The 22,657-nt window shown below is 31.7% G+C and overlaps 1 protein-coding gene across 1 annotated transcript in view; it reads left to right on the forward strand.

The window, feature by feature from the left end:
* The window catches only part of LOC143196327 (A disintegrin and metalloproteinase with thrombospondin motifs 12), a 55,974-nt gene that overhangs the window by 15,017 nt on the left and 18,300 nt on the right, over positions 1-22,657 (forward strand). Inside the window, exons 2-11 of the mRNA XM_076403993.1 lie at positions 4,146-4,310; positions 4,370-4,581; positions 7,944-8,113; positions 8,169-8,313; positions 10,391-10,602; positions 10,651-10,803; positions 10,858-11,001; positions 11,059-11,302; positions 11,355-11,564; positions 13,194-13,299. Coding sequence (XP_076260108.1) covers positions 4,146-4,310; positions 4,370-4,581; positions 7,944-8,113; positions 8,169-8,313; positions 10,391-10,602; positions 10,651-10,803; positions 10,858-11,001; positions 11,059-11,302; positions 11,355-11,564; positions 13,194-13,299 — 1,761 coding nt within the window. The remainder of the gene's footprint in view (positions 1-4,145; positions 4,311-4,369; positions 4,582-7,943; positions 8,114-8,168; positions 8,314-10,390; positions 10,603-10,650; positions 10,804-10,857; positions 11,002-11,058; positions 11,303-11,354; positions 11,565-13,193; positions 13,300-22,657) is intronic.

Genomic DNA, 22,657 nt, shown 5'->3' on the forward strand with positions numbered 1-22,657 from the left:
TATGTAAAATGCTATTTCAACTCCACATTCGGAAAGATTGTTTCCATCGTATTGCTATTGGTGATGATTAAAATCCAATACTAATGGATAATCAAAAACTAAAAAATTCATAGGAATCGTCTAGTCATTCATCAACATCATTGACAAAGTAATATACAAGGTCCTAAGATAATGCTCTGTGTTTGGTTGGATCAGCTTGGTGTGCTACACTATGATCTTCGAAAACTTAATGAAACAATCTTTGGATATCGTTTTCGACTAAAATTAATGCTCTTGAGCCAAGTACAGCACGATAAACTTTTAGAACACGAGCAAAGACAGGGCAAAGTTTTTCTTCAGCATAACGATGATTAACTAACGTGTTGCAAAACTGCTGAAAACATACTTGGAAACATTAAAATGGGAAGTGCTACCCCATCTGCTGGAGTTCCCATACCTCGCTTCTGATTACAACCTGTTTCAATATATAAGTAACTCGTTACTTCTCTCTACACTTCTTATTAAGATACCAAAAAATGTTTTGATTCGCGTTTAGCCTCAAAAGATACGTACTTTCGAAATATAATACGAACGTTGGCACCGTATAATTAATACGTTGCCTGCAAGATGGGAAAATGTAGCAGTTACCGATAGACAATATTTTAAGTAAAAATACATTGTACCTATTTTTCAGAATATAGCTTCAAATTAAAAAAATCCTCTAAAACTAACGAATAAGCTTATTACAACACATCAGTATTTCCATTATTTACCATTTTCAATAAATCAGTACGACATAACTTTGAATATGTTGGTGCAATGATGCCATTTGTTTGCATATTAATCTTAATTACTTTATATAATGGTCGGGTAATAATTGGAAAGGTGATGAAACACATGAGAATATAGATATAAAGAGATATTTATCTCCCGGCATTGTTTACCATAAAACAATTTCAAATCTTTTGAATAAGATTGGATGTTAAATGAATCTCGATACATAGGTTCCATTGCGATTTCTAAATCGTAGCTGCACTGAAACTAAATCGAGCTATTTTTAAAAGGATTGGAAGTTTGTCACGCTTGATATACGGTATCAAAGAATAAGATAATGAAGCACGGAAAAGCCTCACAAGTTACAAGTCCTTCATGGACCCTAAGAACAGTGTTTAATCTGATTTGAAAGGAATTTTTCATCATAAAATTAGATGTTTTAATACATAAAGAAGATTAAAGTTAGCGGCCACAACTAGATCACACATATCTTTAGCGACTCAGCAACATTTGGGAGGCATTTGGCAGTCGCTGGGAATCTACCGACTAACGCTAGTTGCGCTAGTCTTTACTTTAGTCTTTGGTTTGTAAAAATTACTTGGTTCAGTCTTTTATCCAGAAATATTAGAATATTCGCTGTATTCGAACCATGGTTTTACCAGAAAATTGGCAAATTTTTAGTTGCTACCTGTTGAACAACAAGTATAAAAAGTATAAGCTTATAGTGAATTCACTTGAAATTGAACGAATTCATATAGAGCCTTATGATTTCCTCTCAATTCTGTCTCGAATAATACTTTCAAATTATATTATTTTACGGAGAGAAGTTGCGCCTTGTTGAAAGGTGTTTAGTTCGAATAGGGTATCATAACATATATATGAAAGTTTAGCTATCGTATATCTAATATCAACCACGTAACAGAATTTGCGTAGTTCACTTCTTTATCGAACCCCTACTAGATCTGATGTAAACAATTCAGCATTAATTTCAGGTGATTAAATTTTACTACATCTATACTCTTTGATATTGTCGATTTAAGGCACGTGAATTTATGAGTCACGTGGATTAGAAGTCTGCAGTACATACTAGTTATTGGCATTAAATAACATTGGGTAAATGAAATCAAAAAACCATTAATATTTTTGTTACAGAACTTGTAAATGTTTTTATCTTAACCTGGGCTCCCAATTGTATTAATCATAATCAGTCTTGTATATTAACTTATAGCAAACTTGTATACTATTTCAAATACATCGACGAATAAAAGCATATTCTATCTTTATATAAATCTACTTTGTGTCGGCGTCTCCAAGGAACAATTCTGGCTTGACTGTAATCCTATAATGTGTGTATTTTTGCAGTTCTTTAGCATTTTGAAACCGTGTGCCAGCAAATCCGTACTGCATTATTCTGTATAAGTGGTAATTAGAAGACACTTTGGCCACAGAGAAATAGAGATTTAGCTCTATAGGAATTTTTTGGGGAATAGACGTCCATTATCTAGAAATCGCTACCTTTAACATTTTACTTGTTTTAATCGCTATGCTAAGAGCCGCGACGGAATCTGATTGGTTCACTTCGTCTCTATGGTGTGTTTATTGGTTGTTTGTTTCGGGTGCCATTTTAAGTGTGCCTAACTTAAGGAACAGTACCTTTATATTTTTATAACGTTTAGGGATTACGTTATTAGATCATTAGAATATATTAGTCGATAGTATACAATAAGTAAAGTGAACTCTCGATCTAGGGATTGTTGTGTGGCCGTAAGCACAGATAATAAAGACATGTGGAATCGTCTTCCTTCTAATCTAATAATCATATAAAATATCCGTATTATATATATATATATATATATATATATATATATATATATATATATATATATATATATATATATATATATATATATATTAAATATTTATTTTTTAATTTTAGAATTCAATCCCCTTCCGAAAGAAGTTATGTAAATAACTTTTGTTCTTGGATTAATTATTTCATAGTTACAACTCAACTAAAATAACAGTTGTTTTGGTGTAAAACGATTCAAGACTTAAATAGTGCTTACATTTATTTCCAAGTAAGATTAAAGTCGTTCACGTTTCTTCAATTAAAAATCCAATAACTACCTTGAGGCTCACTTCACTAAAGAAAAAAATTGTGTAATTATTCCAATAAATATATTATTTCAATAAATATAACATTAGGGCTCATGGAGTTAGAAATAAACATACTTCGGATAGTGTTTTTGAGAAATCATTTAAAACGCTCATGATAAGTTAATTTTTTTCATAAGTTAATATCATTTTCAACTCATTTGGCTTTAGGAAATTGTGATAGGATGAACATGAAAGCTCTTGAGATAATTTAAATTCTATACTAACGGTAGATGAATTACCAGAGGTTAATAATTTGCAACTTGACTCTATACCTTCATTTCGCGATGTTCCTCTACCATGCGCGATACCCCAGAAAGAATTTGTTTTTTTGTCAGTAAATTGTTTTATTGTACTGTCTTTGAATCTATCTCTTTTGTTTTATCCCTCGATATTGGCACGTAGATAACATAACATATTTTTTGTCAAATATTCTTTCTAAAAACTAAATTTAAAACCTTTTAATTGTACGCTACATAATGACCTTCCAAATAGAATATTAAAAATAATAAAGTGCACCATATACTTTTGGATAAAACAGGTAAACAGAATTTAAACTTGGAAAGACTCAAATCTTTTAGTATAAGAAAACAAAAGAATTCTATTAGATCCTATTAAATTGTTGGCACTAAAGAAATATGAAATGGAAAATACAGAAGAGATCATTTTAAATTGTTCCAAAGATCATCGAAGTTTTTTGTTTTTGATTTATTATAATAATATAATATTTATATATTATATTTATATATTTATATATATATATATATATATATATATATATATATATATATTATTTTATTATTGAATTTTATTTAATAAATTTTAACTTTGGTCAATTTAAACATGGCGTTAAGGTTGTCACGTATCAAATGTTACCAAATAGCCAATAAAATCTCTTCACAGTAATATCTTTTTTTACAGACGCCAGTAATGGGGATTTTAAGTTGACCAACCAAATTACTTGAATGGCCTATTATAACACCATCCGGATGTTGGGCAAAGCATAACTTTTCTCCAGAGACCCCTATTGAGTTTCTCTCTATTACTCTTTGACTTTGTCCGATAAATACGTTGCTATTGTACACTGTGGTTATTGTAATATAGATAGCAATATATCAACAAATAAAATGTTATATGATTAGTATATAATGTGATGTGTATAGTTTAAATCAATATTTTTATATAATTTAGCTAAGTTAAGACTAAAGTAAATTTATGCATTTTAAACTTTGTTTCAGGTAGATATACCAGATCACTAAAGACTTTTCATTTGTCTGTGCCTCATAAGCGAACGAGCGATGGCGATTTTATGACATTTAAATTGCCACATTTCTATCAACACAATGCACAGATTCACGAAGCACGAAAGAAACGGGAAATCGAAGACGAAATTATCCACTATGGTAAATTCATTCATATGCCAAAAAAAAACGAGTAACATTTGTCATGATTACATAAACAGGAATTACCATTGATGGAGGACTTCATCACTTGGAGCTCGAACCAAACAGGGAGTTCATGCATCCGAATTTAATATTCGAAAAAAGGGACCCGACAGTGCCAATAAAAAATAGAGATGTGAGGGGAATTGAAACAAAAAAACTGTGCCATTATAGAGGAACAGTGAGAGGGATACCGAAATCCAAAGTGGCTTTATCTGTATGCGATGGTCTAGTATGTTTTTTTTTAATTTATTCATATTTCTTTTCATAACTTAATGCAATAGGAGTTAAAAATTCGTACCGGGTATTACTCAAACGTGAAGAAACTATACTACCAATTGCCTACCATCAGAGGGCTTCAAAATTGCTTGACAATCTTAAAACCATCGACTTGGTGATTTATGTCATGATAATTGGTCATGTTCAAATTTAAATAGTAAAAAATGTATTTACTCTCATTTTGAACGAAGTACGGTTTAATTTTTCAACATTAACTAAGAATGTTGTTAATTGATTACATAAATACCAGTTGATCATAGTTGATGGTAATGCCTAATTATGGTATTAGCCTTTACAATATTCACAGTGAGAGTTAGATTGTCATAAATTTTACAATGGATGTATGCATTTATTACTATTACTCTTTTCTTAAATTTGATCTGGTTACGATAAGAAGCTGATTGTCTAGAATTTTGCTTTGTGTTTGCAATGTTTTCAGTATTGTTCACATTTTAACAACACAATGCAGTTATATTATCAATTAAACCACCTATAGCCAGTTCAGTAAAATAGTGAAGTCTCGTCATCAATATTTATGACGCCAAAAAGTCGCAACTTCACTTTTTTTCAATTTCTTTTTATTTACTTCCATTAGAGATAATATTTACCTTAGATGTTCAATTTTTCATTTGTTGCAGTATTTCCTTCTCAAGTAATTTTGCAAAACAAACTACTACATTGGTGATATCCATGTTTCATCTCACAATATCTATGTTTCATCTGAACACAAAAATTTAAATAACAAGTTTTCCCTGAATTTATTGCGTGTTTTTGAAAAGGTTTATTATTTTAAAAACAATCTCTAAAAGTTCGATTAGATCTCTTCGTGGGTTTTCTTTACACTATTTAAATACTGTTTCTTGAAGTCCATGTGTCATTAATAAATACTCACTGTCACTAGCATCAAGAATTCCAAGATTATGTTGTTTAAAAAAAATTACAATAAAAACCGTAGCAACTTAATATGTAACAGTTCATCTCTAACCACTCTAACGATTTTTATTAACAAAAATGGGTATATTTCCTTCCTGTTCAGAGTTTATTAGAGACTCAATTGAGACTTACTCCTTAATGGCTTCGGCATTTTCAATCAGAGTAATAAAAAGCAGCGATTTGAAATTCTGAAAAAGAAGTTTGCCGGCTTATAACCTGTAATTATTATCACTAATGCTTTGAAGAATTTTCACAGAAGTTTGACAAGAAGACGAATTTTGTACGCTGATTCCGTTACATTTTCGAATTTATCAGGGAAATCATCAAGGAAATACGACCTCATTATAAAACAAATTTACATGTTGCCATAGGCAACACACTAAACATCGCGATGACGTAAGTTCTCTGTTATTTTGAATGTACTATAAATCATGTCTATTTTAACAAATTGTCAAATTGATAATTTGTTGTCGAACTAACCAAAGGACTAATAAACGATTTAATATGTTGTTTTGGGTATGTTTTGGTAGTATAATAAATAATAATGTAGCATGGAAATGACTGGAATTATACATGATGATTTGTCCCATAATTACTATAATCCTCAATCTATAATCTTCGAGTTTTACATCAGTATGATCACTATAGTCTATTGTAGTTCAAGCATACCTCTTAGATAATACTATATGGAACATGACGAAATCTTCTAATTTAGAGGTTGAGCTCTATCTGTAATTATATTATGACGATACGTCAGGACTAAAAATAAAATAAATGTTTAGATACAAGCCAATTATTCGATTATCTTATAAACTCGGACATTCCACTTTAATTGGTTATTTGGTAAATGGCCTATCAGATAAATAACGTTCAACTAGATCAAGTCACTCATCAAGATCAGGAAATTACCGCTTTCTGACGTCGTTTTTTAAATTTTCTGGCAACCAGCGTGCGAAGAATTTTAATGTAAGACTTCTATATTTAAAATTAGTTCATGTATCTATTATAATAATCATATATCGAGCATAATTGGTCCATTTTTGTCTCAATGCAGATATATGTAATATTGATCTTATGCTGCAGTTTAATATATCCTTTTACGGTCCTCACTTAGTGTTTTAAACATAAATAGATCAGCATCCAATCTGAACATTTATTCGGTAATAGAGGTTTGTATATAATTTTCTGATCAATATTCATATATTCGACATATCTAAGTTTTTGTTTTAATTTAAAATTCTCATTGCATTGTGATTTTGGTACTTTAGTAGTTATATATTTTTCTAAAACTTCCTTGGAAATTCTTTTAGAGATATGTGTAAGATTCTTGTCTAAGATTTTAATTCTCAGTGACGTTTTAGCTGTCATTAAAAATAATGAGAGAATATATATGGTATACTACCATATACATGTTACAGTTTTATTTGTTTTGTGTTTTGATATATTACAGAGCCAGCAATGGACAATATTTTAAAACATTAACGTCTATATCTGATAACAATAAATTGCAGAACTGGCAAGTCATCACTCGTCGGAGTGATTATAGAAATACTTGAATTAGTAGAGATAGATAAATTAATATTCAACTCATATTGTGGAACTGTATTTATAAATAGAATAAAAGAAAAATTAATTATCAAATTAAATGTAATATGAGATAGAGTTAACAATTGTTATTTAACAATTGTGAAGATATGTATAGTTGTGATCTTCTGGGCATTTTGTAACATAACGAGGCTACTCAATAAGACATGCAAGTCAAATTTTGTTCATATGATTGTTAAATGAATGTAGGGATATTGTGTATTGGTATGTGCGCTTAGGCGTCTACAACAATTAGCAAATAACACTTACGTTGGTGCTTGTTAAGCTAATGTCACCTCACGTACCTCGAATATATCTTTGGTTTCGAGCATTGCGAGTTCTCCCACCTAAAGTGGTACTTCTATTTGGTGGAATTTTGAAGAATCATATCCAATTGAAAATTAAAAATTGACTTCCTTATTATTTCTATTTAACTGTAACACATGCTAGTTTATCAAAATGTACCAAAAATCGAGGCTAAATTACATTTCTAATATCAGACCTGATAGCGGTGAACCAATTGTGATGAACAAACATTTTTCAGAAAAATTTTCCGTCGAAATCACCGTTTTATCGTCAAGTTCAAAATATAAAATTAGGATATGACATAGCCATATCACCATAATTTTGTATGATTAACAAAACTAATGAATGTCAAACTTTTTCAGTTTGAAAGCCATGGAATTAGGATATTAAACATTTGTCTATTTTATTTTCTAGTATTATACTTAACTATATTTTGTTTATTAAATAAAAAAAAATTAATATATTGGTTACATTAAATATTTTTATTTTAAGGCCGGTTTTATTATAATAAACAACAAAAAATATTACATCGAACCCGTTGATAAACACGGTCCAAACCAAAAAGGTCAACACCTTCATGTTATATATCACAATCACCCTGACGATTCAAAAATGAGGTGCGGCACGGAAAGTCCTTGGAGCAATAATTTGTTTGCAGACAAGTATGGAATCGTATCAATATTACTTACTTTTATTTTCACCCGGTTTGTTTTGCAGTGATCGTGTTTCAGGAAATTTCGAGAAAAGAGATTTAGGTAGCAAGGACAGATACTTGGAAGTGTGTGTGGTCTGTGACAAGAAATTCTTGAAGTATCACAAAAACAGGGAAGTTGAGCTTTATGTGATGACTATTATGAATATGGTAACTTTAATCAATATTTAGTGGTTATGAAATTAAGTGATATAAATTAGTTGTGCAGGATATTTTTAATTTAAAGCTTTGATGTGAAAAATTGGTACAATGTATTTTATTGAAATTATTGTCCATTCATATTCACTACTTTTTTCAGTCCTTCGGGCAATTCGGAGTCAATCTCAAAAAAAAGACGTATTTTTTTTTAAGAATATCCACGAATTCGATCCATTTGTTGGTATCTTCATAAGAAGTGAAGCACTGCTCAGACCGGTTACGACTCATATGTTCTAACAAGTAGTAAGCAACAGGACCAACGTCTGGAGAATCCGGCGGGTGTAGTCAAGCATTTTGATGCTGAAAAATAACATTGTTTGGCTTTGCTCGTATTCATACCGTTTTTCGCGTAGTGCTCAACTCAACTGCATCAATTCTAGTCGATAGTGATCGCTGTTGATGGTTTCATCGAGTAATGCCTTTTATTTATTGTCGATGGAACATTGTGGCCATAGACTTCACAAAATATTTTAGCTGCTTTTTTTAAAAGAGTAAAGATTCAATGTAATGTTTTTTCGCATTTTGACGAAGTGACACTTACTAAAAAGTGAAGCCTGTGAGGCTTCAACATGAAGTTACAAATATACCCGATGCTAGTAACTCTTGCAAATCTTTTAAAATCATGTTGTAGGTTAAATATTATTTTATCTAGAATATTTGTGGTTCTGTGCCATACTCCTCTAGCTTTTCGTCTTTTTTTTACAAATTCCCAAATCTCAATTGGGTAATTTACCTCATATTCTGATTGCTCTCTTGATGTTGGGGTAGCTTCTTGTGCCCAGACCGAATTTGTCTGTTGTTTATAATTTTGAGTCTTACGTTTAAGCTGATTTATTCCTGCATTATAATGCTAAACGTGTCCCAGTAAGTAAATTTATTATTAAGATTAGGCTCTTTTATTTTTTTTCAGAATTGTCGCACCTAATGTTAACAATACTGGAGTGTGATCAGATGATAGTTCACGCAATCTTTCGATTTGTGTTTGATTTGAGGAAATACCCTGCGAAATGTAAAAGTCTAGTAGCTCTGGTGCTTTATTAATATGGGTGAGCCAGTAAGTGTGTTCGCACCCTGAATAATAGTTACAATTAATATTATTTATTGCTGCGAGTAATTTTCCTTTTCCAAGTGTTACTAATCGTGAATCCCAGGCTGTGTGTTTAACATTAAAGTCCAGTAGTACCACCTAGTACCTCCAATTCATGCAGGATATCTCCGGATACCATAACAATAATCGGTTTTTGACCAACTTTCAAAGAAATTCGCTTTTAAGTGATCTTAGATGACCATCACTCAAGTCAGAAAATCCCTGATTATAAGTAGGCTTTGGTGCTTCATAGTTAAAGGTCCAATAAAACTCATCAACTAATTTTACTCGAAAATATATTAATTATATTTGTACAGGTTGGTTCAGGTGCAGCAAAAAATCGTGGTCTAAGCACAGTCTTGGCTTCAATGACTAAACGGAATATTTATTGCGAAATTAAATATTTATGGCTACGGAGTAAGCTGCTAGCAGTTACTTCGGCTTAAGAAATGCATTACCGAAGAACAGTATCAATATGCCAAAATATATAATGAAGTGATTTTTCTGCACAAGAATGCTTGGTTATGTATTGCAACAATCATGAATACTTGAAAAATTTGAAATTTTGAGGGCTTCAGAATATTGGATGTTGTACCACACTTAGGGAAATCACCAAAGATTTCTTTCAACCCGAATAACACTAATAGCATTTCAACTTTTACGATGTGACTAAAATTGAATAGATTCCTGTAGCGCCTTAAAATAGATAGATCAATCAAATTACATACAAGCTTATAATAATACATTTCTAACAATCATAGTGATATTATTGATTAATACTATATTTAATTAAACTCCAGTTATTAAACGGAAAACAGAAACTGCTGGAAATATGGCGAATATAACAATAAACGATACATTGTACCATAATTTCTCGAGATAACTTTTAAAAACTACAAAAAAATACCTCAAAACTTGTTCATACACTTTTCTTTTCTAAAGGTTTCAGAATTCTACCACGACTCATCAATCGGCAACTCAATGGAAGTAACTGTGGTCAGAATAGTTTATTTAGAGAGGGAAGAAAAAGAAATTGATTTGGAAATAAATAGGAACTCCCACACTACCCTGGACAGTTTCGCGAAGTGGGTGACCAAAATTAACGCACCCAAAAACAGTCCTAATCACCACGACATGGGAGCTTTACTGACAAGGTCTGAAAGTAAATTGATCAAGACATGTTGTTAACATCACTATTCTAGACATGATCTCTGCGCCCCAGGATCTAATGATTGCGGGCTCACTGGATTGGCTAGCACTGGAATGGCCTGTGACACAGAAGGAAGTGCTGGTTGTATTAACGAAGATAGAGGTCTCCCTTTAGCAGTTATAGTAGCACATGAGCTGGGTCACCTGTTGAGTATTAAAACTCCATTGAAATTTAAGTTACTTATAGTTTCGCCTTGTAGACTAGGAGCTGCTCACGATGAAGATGAACGTCCATGTCCAGTTAAAGATGCTGATGGTTCTTACTTCATAATGTCTCCGTATGTTTATTTAAATACTATTAGATGGTCCAGCTGTGCCAGAAAGGATATATCCGAGCTGCTAGAGTAATGTTTACATGCACGCTATCTATTAAATATGATTATATTTTAATTATATATTAGTCAGGGTAAGGGAGATTGTTTAAATGACGAACCAACATCAACCATGTATCCCTACGCCCATAAGCTTCCCGGGGTTGTTTATGGAGAAGAGGAACAATGTAAATTCGTTTTCCCATCGTCGATCGGTGCTTGTCACCCAAGGAAATTAGAGTTTTGCTCTAACTTTCTTTGTAAAATGCGGGACAAGAATTGCATGGGTGCCAATGAGGGTCCTGCTGATGGAACTAAGTGTGGAGAGAATAAGGTTGATTTAATTACTGTGAGAACAGGGTGGTATAATATAGATTGTGTTTCAGTGGTGTTTTCGACAAAAATGTATTGAAATGGGTGGAAGACCCGAAGCTGTAAATGGTGGATGGGGTGAATGGCAGTCGTGGTCTGAATGCAGCAGAACGTGCGGTGGTGGATTGGCCACGCAGGAAAGATTTTGTGATAATCCCGAGCCAGCTAATAGAGGAAGATTCTGCGTAGGAGATAGAAAACGCCGGAAAATTTGTAACTCAGAGGTAAATTGAAATAATATTTATAACTAAACGATGCAAACTAGTCTTTTTAATCAGTATAATCAGTTCTCTAATAAGTAATATCAGAAGTACATAATTAAGTTCATTAATTAATCGGTAAGCACATAATTGATACTGCTTGTTCATTGGAAAATGGGGAAGTAGTTTGTGTACAACTACAAAACATAGGATAGCACGGTTTTTATAAAAAAGAGATGATATCTGGTGATAAGAAAACAATTAAGTTCATCGAATGGGAGATTTATCGTGCCCAGAATATGAAGATAATTTTGCATACTAGCAAGGCCACGAAAAATATTTAATGGCGAGTTTTATGTATATTTTTACAGCATTTGACTGATATACTCAATGGAAATAGTACTATATAACCAAAATTGAAATGTTCGATCAATTCCAAGGTTTTCATATAAACAGTTTCTTCACACTGGCCACAAATATGGAAACGAATTTCGAATTGTGCTTCTGCGCGAGTGTTATTAGCCAGATTAAGTTTCCTTAGTTTTTTTTTTCCATTTACCAACATTAAAATAGATTCAGTGGTTAAAAAAGGATAACAATGAATATATGGGTCATGGAGATTGTTATTTTGAGACTTGAGAATAAGTAGGTGCCTGCATATATTCTGATCATATCGCTCTTGGTGATAATGCGAAGAAACAAAGCAAACAGCTACTAAAAATTATAATCTAACTTCGCAGCATATTCGGTCTATAGAGAGGCTAACCATGGAAAAGAGAGTGGCGATATTGATGTTAATATGTTATATGTTATGGAATAAAGGAGAAAAATAAGAAGGGAAAAGTTTCAACGATTTAACAGAAACAATGAAGGGTTTTTCGTACTAAATTGAAACGGGCGATGAAAAGTGGATCTACTACGACAATCCTAAGTGTAAGAATTCAAGAGTTAATCCAGGGAAAAAGGTTTTGAGCTAAGTCAATGACGCCGAGTTGCGGGAAAATGTTCGGTCACACATTGTAAAAGCTCGAATGTGAAGTTCTGCAACAACCTACGTATTCGCCTTATGATAATGGCTGGCACATTGGAAATGTGAAAAATATAAAATATATAAATGAAATGGATTCATGATCCGATATGTTAGTAAAACAAGCATGGTTTTTTCGTCACACTATCGCAAAGTCGCTGGAAATTTTGACTGTATTTATTTTTTTATTAATATCTAAGACTGATTGATCGACAAGAAAAACTTTATTTGAACATTTTTATATAAGTTTTTAAGAAAATCCAAATCAAATGCATGTAAAAAAAGACTTAGTTAAAGTTAATTGGTGCTTGATATTGAAATATTGCTACTCGAATGAAACCAGGAATGAGAGGTTTATAAAGGTTACACTACAATACTTTATAATACAGTATAAGTGGATACCAATTATTCAGAGATATAATCAATATAAATTTTAAGAAGAATGCCATTTAATACAATTGTACTAGATTCTGAAATTGATCAGATAATGAAAGTGTATCAACAAATATTTGAAAACAATGATTAATAGCTATAGCAACGTAACTACTATAACAGGTTATTATTACATATTTTCTAGATATTAGCTGTTATGTATCATACATTTTAAATAAAGTTATTTGTTGAAGCCTTGTCCAGAACATACACCCAGTTTTCGACAGACGCAATGTACCGAAAAAGATAAAGAACCATATAATGGAATGCACTTAAAGTGGACGGCGGTTTGGGATTTTTGTAAGTTAGTTCCTTTCATTCTTTTGTGTTTACAAAATTGTTCGACTGATTATGTAAATCTATTTAGTGTTATAATGGTTGTCATTAAGATCACATTAATTGTAAAAATTGATTCACGGACTTTTAATGATTTATTATAAGATTTAATGGTCTTGATAAATATGGTGAAGAGAAATCAATATCGATATCAAGACAGATATCGATATCAGAGTTAAATTTATCGATTGTAAATATTAACATTTTAATTACAAATGGCAGATTATTATTTAAAACCAACAATAATAAAATAATGTTCTGAAGACTGATCAATAATAATAATTATAGATGTAGAGACAGAATAAAAATATTAGATTGAATGGACAAAATTGTTTTTTGGGCGGATGGAATCCTCAGGTCATCTTATAATTTTTTTTCGGAGACGAACTTACTAGCCGGTATTACGGGTACTTACTTTGATAGAATAAAGAATATATTTTCGCATTTCATGAATTTTTATTAGAAAAATGAAACCATTCATACATCCATTATCTTGATGATATTAAAATAGTCAATATTACTCACACCTCTTCATTGACACGATATGTCAAATGCATCAGCTCAGATTATTTTTTTAAACCGAAATAATTTATTGAAAGAATATTTAAATATATATACCTTCTGTGGTTAATAGTTATTTTGAGGGACTATAAACAGTAACAGAGAAAAATGTATGGAAATAAAAAGAGACTATATTCATAACTTAGGCTTTATTAATGATGCATAAACTATAATTTTTTGCAGAACGCTACTTTCTACGTCGAATACTATCAGCTTTACTTTCAATATCCCTATAAATAGCGGACAGAGAAATATCTTGAAAATGAAACTGCAAACGGCTCCTGCTGTTTTTCACGTGCACAGCGACCATAAAGTCCAACTATCAAGTCTGCGGTTTTGTGGGGTGCATAAAATCTTTTATACGGTTATAAAATCAAAAATGTGTTATTCCCACTTAGCAGTCATATAAATCGTGACCTATTACGTCTTTAAATTATTAGAGAAATGTGAATTGCACCTGAGAAGAGCGAAGTATAACTAACAAATATTTTTCAATAGCTACTAATTAACATTTTACAGGCGGCCATAAACCGAAATACTTAACCGAGTTAAAAAAATTTCCTAATATTGTGATGCCTTGTAAGGTTGTTAGTTGCGCAATCATTACTTTTACAAACTACTCGACATTTTCGAAGCATATATTCAGACCTTACGCAAACTTATTAAATCCATTTTGTTTAAAAAGTCGATCGAGTCGAAATTGATTCCATATGTGTTTTTTATATTCTAGTATTCGAGTATTCTTTTGACCAATTAGGGTATATCTGGACCTACTGATTAACGTGGGTTCCGAACCACGGTATTCGGCATTAAGCCTACCGACTGACGAGTGACTAACTTAAAAATCATACCAGAAGACATGGGCTTTCACCCAGCCTGGTTGCCGGCGTGACGGGGATCATTTTCCTCGTTGGAATTTGTACACATGCCTTCTTCTTTGTAAGGGTCATCACAAATGTTAAACAATCATAAAAAGAAATTTACGACCATATCCTTAGCAGGTCTCGAACCTGCAACTAACAATAGCAGGAGGACTGTCCTGTCGCCTTTACTACCAAGCCAGCCAAGCCGACCTCCATAATTTTTTTATTGGACTTAAATATGTCCTTTATCTTATTGATCTATTTTACAATTTATTATAAATTATTTTTATAATTCATTACAATTATACTGACATTTTTAATATTAGCAATGTAACGTAGAAATACCAAACCTGAATAAGCATCATTCTGGGTATTCTTGGGTACATCTCGTAGTATCAGTTTAAATAATCGAGATAGAGCATCGAATGTAATGCTCAATTCACAATTTATAAGATGAAAATGAAATAGTGAATATCATTTTCTTGCAAATAAAAAGAATGTTCTGATTAATTTCGTCCCAATATTTGGCATACAGGTAGTTTATTGCTGGAACTGTTAATAAATCTAACGAATAATATCGCCATTTACACATGGTTAAAGGTTGTTTGTTTACTTCAATCATTTCGGATAAAAAAACCTTTTCCTTTCCCTGTATGAAGGTCTAGATTTTCTTTAAAATCCAGCATCCTAGAAGTTACCTTGATTGATTTACATGAACAGCAATTGAATTTATTAAGTAAGTAATTAATTAAGTAATTTTGAGTCAAGTACAAGTGCGTTATTTTCCTCCCCTATCCGCAGAACTTATTATACTACTCATCGTATAGTCCTTATAATAAAATAATGTAAATAAAATAATTAAACAAAATTTGCAATTAAGTACAGTCAATTAAATCATCATCAAATATAAGCCACAATAACTAGTAGATAGATTCTTTTTTATATGTACATTTATATCCTTTCCACTTTTATGTAGTGGTTTTTCCTGGAGACGTAATCCACCCGATTAACAATTATATATCGAAATAATCTATTTTACTTTCATTAGAGAGTATATTTACTAGTTACTTTTGTTAGTCTAGTTTTACATTTCACGATTTGTTCTTGTTCCCGTGTTCCCTTGTTAAGTCATTTTTATATTAGTGAATTTCTCCTTAATTTCTTCTCTTAGTGCCTGTTTACTTTTTCTCATTAAATTAAATTGAATAACTGCATTATATCTAATATATTTGCCATAACTTCAAAATAGTTAATATAATACCTTCTTATATAATTTCGAACTTAAGTCTCACGTGTATTCTGAATAATTACAAACATATCTATGCACACACATCTTTCACAACTTAATATTTAATAGCATCAATACTTACCTCTCTAACGCGTTTTACCGGCAAGAGGGGGAACCCATTATTTCGTTTCCACATGGAACTGATTAGATCCCTAATTACGTTTCTGTAATACGTTTCTTACTGTGGCTATTTAACGGTTTTAGAATTTTCAATCAGGGTTAGTTTTTCAGGTTTCAATCAGTAATCACAGGTTAGAAATTTATGAAAACAAGCGCCAAAAATATGTCAGCCTATATATAATGTCTAATTATTATTATTAATGTTATTGAAGAATTTTGCAAGGTAACACAGTGTCGACCACTACTCACATAAATCATATTTTATATTCTGTATCTTTTTAATTAGGGTAAGGCTAATTAGCAAAATAAGACGGGAATATATGCTTCAGATTTAAAATAAATCTCATCGATAATATACCCATTCCTTGAGTTAATCTCTACTGGATCACAACCTTTCTATATTTTCATGTTTGCGTTCCAACAAAACTATAGACAATTATATAAATAATAGCATTTTCATTTTTCATTATCGTTAGGTTGCCTAGATGTTAACAGACTTTAAATATCAAAATCAATTGTGTAAAATAGATGGACTGCGTAATAACCGAGTAAACATAGCCGAGGTAAATCACACCATTTTTTTGAAGAACCTCATGAAGCACCATGAAGACCAAAGGGATGCACTTAGTCGTTGCTCTGTCTAAGAAGGTTATGGTAAATGAATGTGTTCACATTAATATGTTCGGATCTCCATAATATATCCTGATATGACCCGTATAGAATATTTTCGGAAGATTGAGCGCAATCTGAACTGCAAAATTTTGTTGAAACTCAAGTCCACCGTTATTTCTTCAATGTACGTCTGGGCAACTTGTATGCTCCTCTGGAAGCCTTATACCTCTAATTGCGATACGAGGAATCTATGGATTAGGATAGTTTTTCCAAGCATGATATCTTTAATCTGCTTTACGTTACAGCCGAACTGCACTAAACTGTGTCAACTAATTCGTTTGCTAATCCAACGCCAATCTGTCTTCTTTTCTTCATGAGTTGATTATTTTCTTGATAAGTCGGTTAAGTAATTGAAAGAAAAAACCTGAAGCTATTATCCCTGTTATGAAAAATGTAAGGTTGTTATAAAAATCTACTATAAACAATTTCAATCATAACGTGAGATATTGAGTTACATTAAATATGCCTTCTTTTCCAACAACCACGAATAATCAGATGTATCATACTACTATATACCATAAGAGCATTTATAACTCACGTTAAACGTTTATCTTTTTGATCACAGATAAATAATAATGTAACTTAGAATATTATTTGTTAAATAAGACCTAATGATTTCATATATTAATATATATTGTATATGAAAACCAATATTAATCTTCGTTAAGTCATGTGGGACAGAACAACATTCCAGACATCACTTGCTGTATCTTCCAAAGGCAAATAACTCTGCCTACTCCTCGCGGTGTTAAAAACCCTATACTTCGCCACCTTCATCTATTTTAATATTAATACGTCGTCCATACAAATAGAAGCCATAAATACTCTATACCAAACGAGATATGGTTTATGTCGTGTAGAGTCACACCGATCTTTGGCCGTTTACCGAAGGAACACCATAAAGGATGTAGGACAGTGAGAAATGTACACTCGCAGACAGCTTTAATTTGCCCCAGCTTTACAAATATTCGCCGTGTTGGTTCTGTCATGTACCACACCGTAATGGTTATTTACGAGAATGAGTTTTTAATGTAAGCTTTCCTGCCAATTTTTTCCTATATAAGTAACAGTAGTTTTTAAACGATATCTTAAACAAGAAATTGCATATGGTACTCGGTCATTCCACTCACCAATTCAATATAAATACCTGACTCTAATCTGATTCCATTATATTCACTAGTCGGGAAAATAATAAAAGACATTGATATATTTCTAATAGAATGAAATTTAATTGTATTATTGTTAGCCGATATTGTAATATTGGAACATACAGGAATATTCACTATATTTTAATTATATAAAGATATTTAATTTGGTGTCTGCCTTTGATTAAGCTTTTGATTTTTTAAATCAATAGATTGGAACACAGCCTTAAGGGATCACAACAAAACTGAAACTAATTATTAAAAAAAGAAACAAGCTCAAAAAATGAGCTAATAATCCATCAGATCAATGAATTGATGAACAAAACAAAACAACACGACCTGTAGGAAACTATATTAACAGATAATAAAAATAAAATAGCCGGCTTGGCGGCGCAGTGGTAAAGACGAGGGGACGGTTCTCCTACTGTTGCTATAGCCGCGGGTTCGAATCCTGCTGGGGCATTGGTCGTAAATTTATGTTTGTGATTGTTTAAAATTTGTGAACATTCTAGGCAAGTGTGTAAAATCCGACAAGGAAAATGATCCCAGTCATGCCAGTAACCAGGCTGGGTAAGACCGGATGTCTTCTGGGATGATTTCTAAAATTGGTCACTCGCTAGTTGGTAAGCTTAATGCTGAGGACCGTTGTTCCCAAACCCATAGTTGGTAAAAGGAGAGTTTAAAATGTATATATAAAAAAATAAATAAGTAAATAAAATAATTTAGAATAATCAGGGAGATGCTTCACTTTTTGTATTAATTTAATGATAGATGATATCATCACAATGCAGTTTTTAATAAACGTCCTTTTTAATCACGAAAATACGAAGAACATTTTTGATACCGGTAGATATTCCATCGTGTGTATTCAACTCATTATTTGTATCGCCAATGAGGTATCAAATTAAATTGGCAGCAATCTATGTTTTATGGAAACTCATGGGGTTAAACAGATGCCACCAAAATAGCATAGTCCTATTTAGCTTGCCCTTATTATTCAACCCCTAAATATTTTGCAATATTTAGCTGCGTTAGGATTATGATATGTTTAAAAAGCTTTATTCAAAACCATGAAATCGTTAATTGTTGAATAGATTTAGTCGCTAATATTCACACAACAGCTGCAAGGCAACAGTAATTTTGTTTCATCTTTTTCGTAAATCCAATATAAATAAATCTATCAAAAAAAAAAGATCTATCGGGAATAATTAGAATGGGGTGCAACGCAACTAAATAACCATTACGGAAGATACATGAACGATATAGGAGATATTTACTATGCCGTAAATTGAATCTGTCAACGATCATTAATATTTTACTGTCGCATATTTTCTTTGGTCCATTCAAGAACTGTACAAAGTCTGAATAATTTTATAACACATAAACCATATGACGTTATAAGCCGTAACATTTATGGTTTATGGTTTCTCCTAATATTTATAGCATATTGTAACTAATTTAAAGACACTCAGTGTAGTAAAAATGATTAATTGTAAATATTTTTGATTGGCAAAAAAGTAATTTCGATTGTGTAGTCAATATATAATTAATTTTTGTCATCAACGTTATTCATACTTGGGTGGCCAGTAACTCGGGTCTTACTAGTAATCTCATTAGTATTACACCCCCAAACACCATTCTCTAAAATGATATAGATACTTCCTGATGATATAGATACTTATACTTTACTATAGATACTTCCCAACCCAATAGTTTATTCTGAAATAATTGTGTTAAATGATATTTAATATGGGAAAAAATATTCTATGTTTTTATACATTTCAAAAATTTAACCTCGAATGAAGCTAACAGCTAGGTGGTTTTAATTCGACACCTGCTCTTTGTATTCACCTGCTCTCTATCCTTATATTAATTTTAAGACTCAGCAGTCAGTAATGTTTTGAATAATTTTGTAGACATATGACAACGGTGTCGACCAGTACCAACACAAATCGAATTTTATTGACCGATTCGTTTACACGTTTGGATGCATCAGTCTTCATTATGTCTCTGTTTTAACTAAAGTAATGCTAATTAGTAAAATGAAAAAGCAAATTCAGATCCGAGTTTAAAACGAATTTGAATTTTTTTTAAGTGTACTTCGTAATACTTTCGATGATATTGTTGACTTGTTGATATTTTATTGGAAAACTACATAAAACAAATTTTCTCATCCGATCCTTTAAAACATTCATTGTAGGTCTTCAAATTTTAAGAAACCCTTTATTGTAAATTTCTCCTCATATGTAGAAACAAATTCGTTATTTAAAATTGAATTAGACTGATATGTTGAGAATTACAAGAGTTACTTTGTAATTCATTCATAAGTTTAGATAACATAATTTGTTTTAAAATTTGCTATATATACAAACTATAGTTATTATGGGCATTTTAATAAATACCCGCAATGTTAACTGAATACGACTCGTTATTTATAAGGATACGAATAAGATCTGCGAAGAATGTTTACATCGGACACTCACACTCGTAAATAGTCGTTACCAAATGCCTTACAGCAGACACAATACTGCTAGATATTTGTAATGTTAGAGCAAATTAAAGATGTCGAGGTGTATACATTTCTCACCGTCCTACACCTTTTAAGTTTTTCTGTCGGAAAGCGGCAAAAGATAGGCAAGATTTCGCACGACATAAACAGCATCTTGTAAAATATTTATGCTCTCTCTGTATACCAGCGATTTATTAGGATTAAAGTTGATATATTTTACATTAAAGATGTTGCATATTTTTATTTATTAAAACTCTCAAATAATATTATAATATGAGCAAGTTTTAACTTTCCTGAGCGTTTTTACTGTAAAAGTGTTGATACATTTCCATAGTGCACTACAATTTCCATATAAGAATGGTGTAACGCATATTGGTATAACATTTTTTTTGTTAGAACATTTAAAGTTTTGTTTTTAATTAACTTGCACCTTTGATGCATTACACAGAGCTTTCTCATACCCAAATATTCCTGAATGATATGATGTACAGTTTTTAGAGTGTCTGCTATTTCATTTAGTTTCAATTTAGAGTCACTCAAAATCATTTTGTGCATTTTTTAAATGCTTTCGTCGGTAACAACCTTTTTTGGGTGTCCACCGCGTTCACCGTCTCCGGTGCGCATTTCACCACGTCTAAACTTAGCATACCAATCCTTGATAGTTGATTTTCCTGGGGCAGTGTCCGGAAACTCGGCATTAAGCCCAGTTTTTGCTTCAACTGTATTTTTTCCCTTTCAAAAAGGAATATTTTAACAACATGCAAAATTCCTTTTTATCCATTTTTTTCACAATACAAAAGTTGCTTCACTCAAAATGCTATAATTCACAAACTAATGATCCGACAGCTGCCAAATTTATACACGCATTTCTTGAGGGTTAGGACTATGTAAAAAACATATGGATTTAATTATAGTAGCACCATCTATGTGCAAGGCCGGGGACTTTTCAATTGACTTGTTAGGTCGAAGAACCAGCACGTATTTGTAACTACTGATTCCTTACTTGCTTTGAACAACAATCAAAGGTATATTTGATGTTTTAGTTGCTATAGAGGTCTCTAACAGCTTAAAATTTCACTTTTGATGGTATTACAAGATTCTTTACAAAATCTCGCCACTATTGACGATTTTTCTGCATTCAAAGAGTATTTCATATCGCTCTTTAAGATTTTCATAAAAATCTTTCGGGAGCGTCTTTATTATGCCATCATAAATCTAGTTTAGCGTCAACGCAATTTTTTCCATAGACTCTGTCAAGGAAAATAAACTATGTATTTAACCACACCAAGTTACAAGAGGTTTACAAGGGAGCAACTAATCTAATAAGCAAAGCAAACATAATTGTTGTTGTGGTTTATTTTAAAAATAACATTTAACTTTATAAAATATTGGCTCCTAAATTTCTTAGGCGTAGATATTCTAAAATGTTTAAATGACTAAGATACCAGTCTAAAATAAAATTTCAAACCACTAGATTTGTAAATTTTCCAATTTTTTGCCATTGATACATTTGTCGCCGTATCTTGTTACAATATGCATTTTCATCCGTTCTGTTTAGCTATTAAACTTGAATAAAAAATCATCGAAGTACCAATTGCTAACTCTAACTTCTGCACTCATCTTTTTCGCCGAATACGAATGGAGTACGTTATAAAAAACCCTCTTTTTGCTTCATCAAATATATAGGGAACTTTTTTAAATTTCACCGCAATCTATCCAAAATTTCTAACATTCGGTGCTCTAATTCTAAAAATATCATAAGCTTTCTATAAAATACTGCTTTACTGTCAGGTATAATTAATAAAAATAATTAATAATATATAATTATTATATTTAATTAATAGAAATTATGCGTTAACAAGCGATACGTCGAGTTTAGTTAGCACATATGGGACCGAATTTCCGGTTTTTTTCCTTATATTCTAGACTGTCTATTTTACAGATCAGGGCTTATTTGGACTGGACCTATTGCTTAACTTGGGCTCCGAACTATGGTTCTCGGAATTAAGGCTAGTGACTGACAAGTGACGAACTTAGAAATCATTCTATATGATATCCAGTTTTACTCAGCCTGTTCGCTAGCACTCTTGATTATAAGCAATCAAAATTGCAGCCAATCACGAACACGGCCGTGCCTCGGCAGGTTTAGTACTCACAATTGCAG

The sequence above is a fragment of the Rhynchophorus ferrugineus genome, unplaced genomic scaffold (assembly GCF_030347505.1).
Source record: "Rhynchophorus ferrugineus isolate W39M unplaced genomic scaffold, kcgeb_rfMv2 rfM4, whole genome shotgun sequence".
Classification (NCBI taxonomy): Eukaryota; Metazoa; Arthropoda; class Insecta; order Coleoptera; family Curculionidae; genus Rhynchophorus; species Rhynchophorus ferrugineus.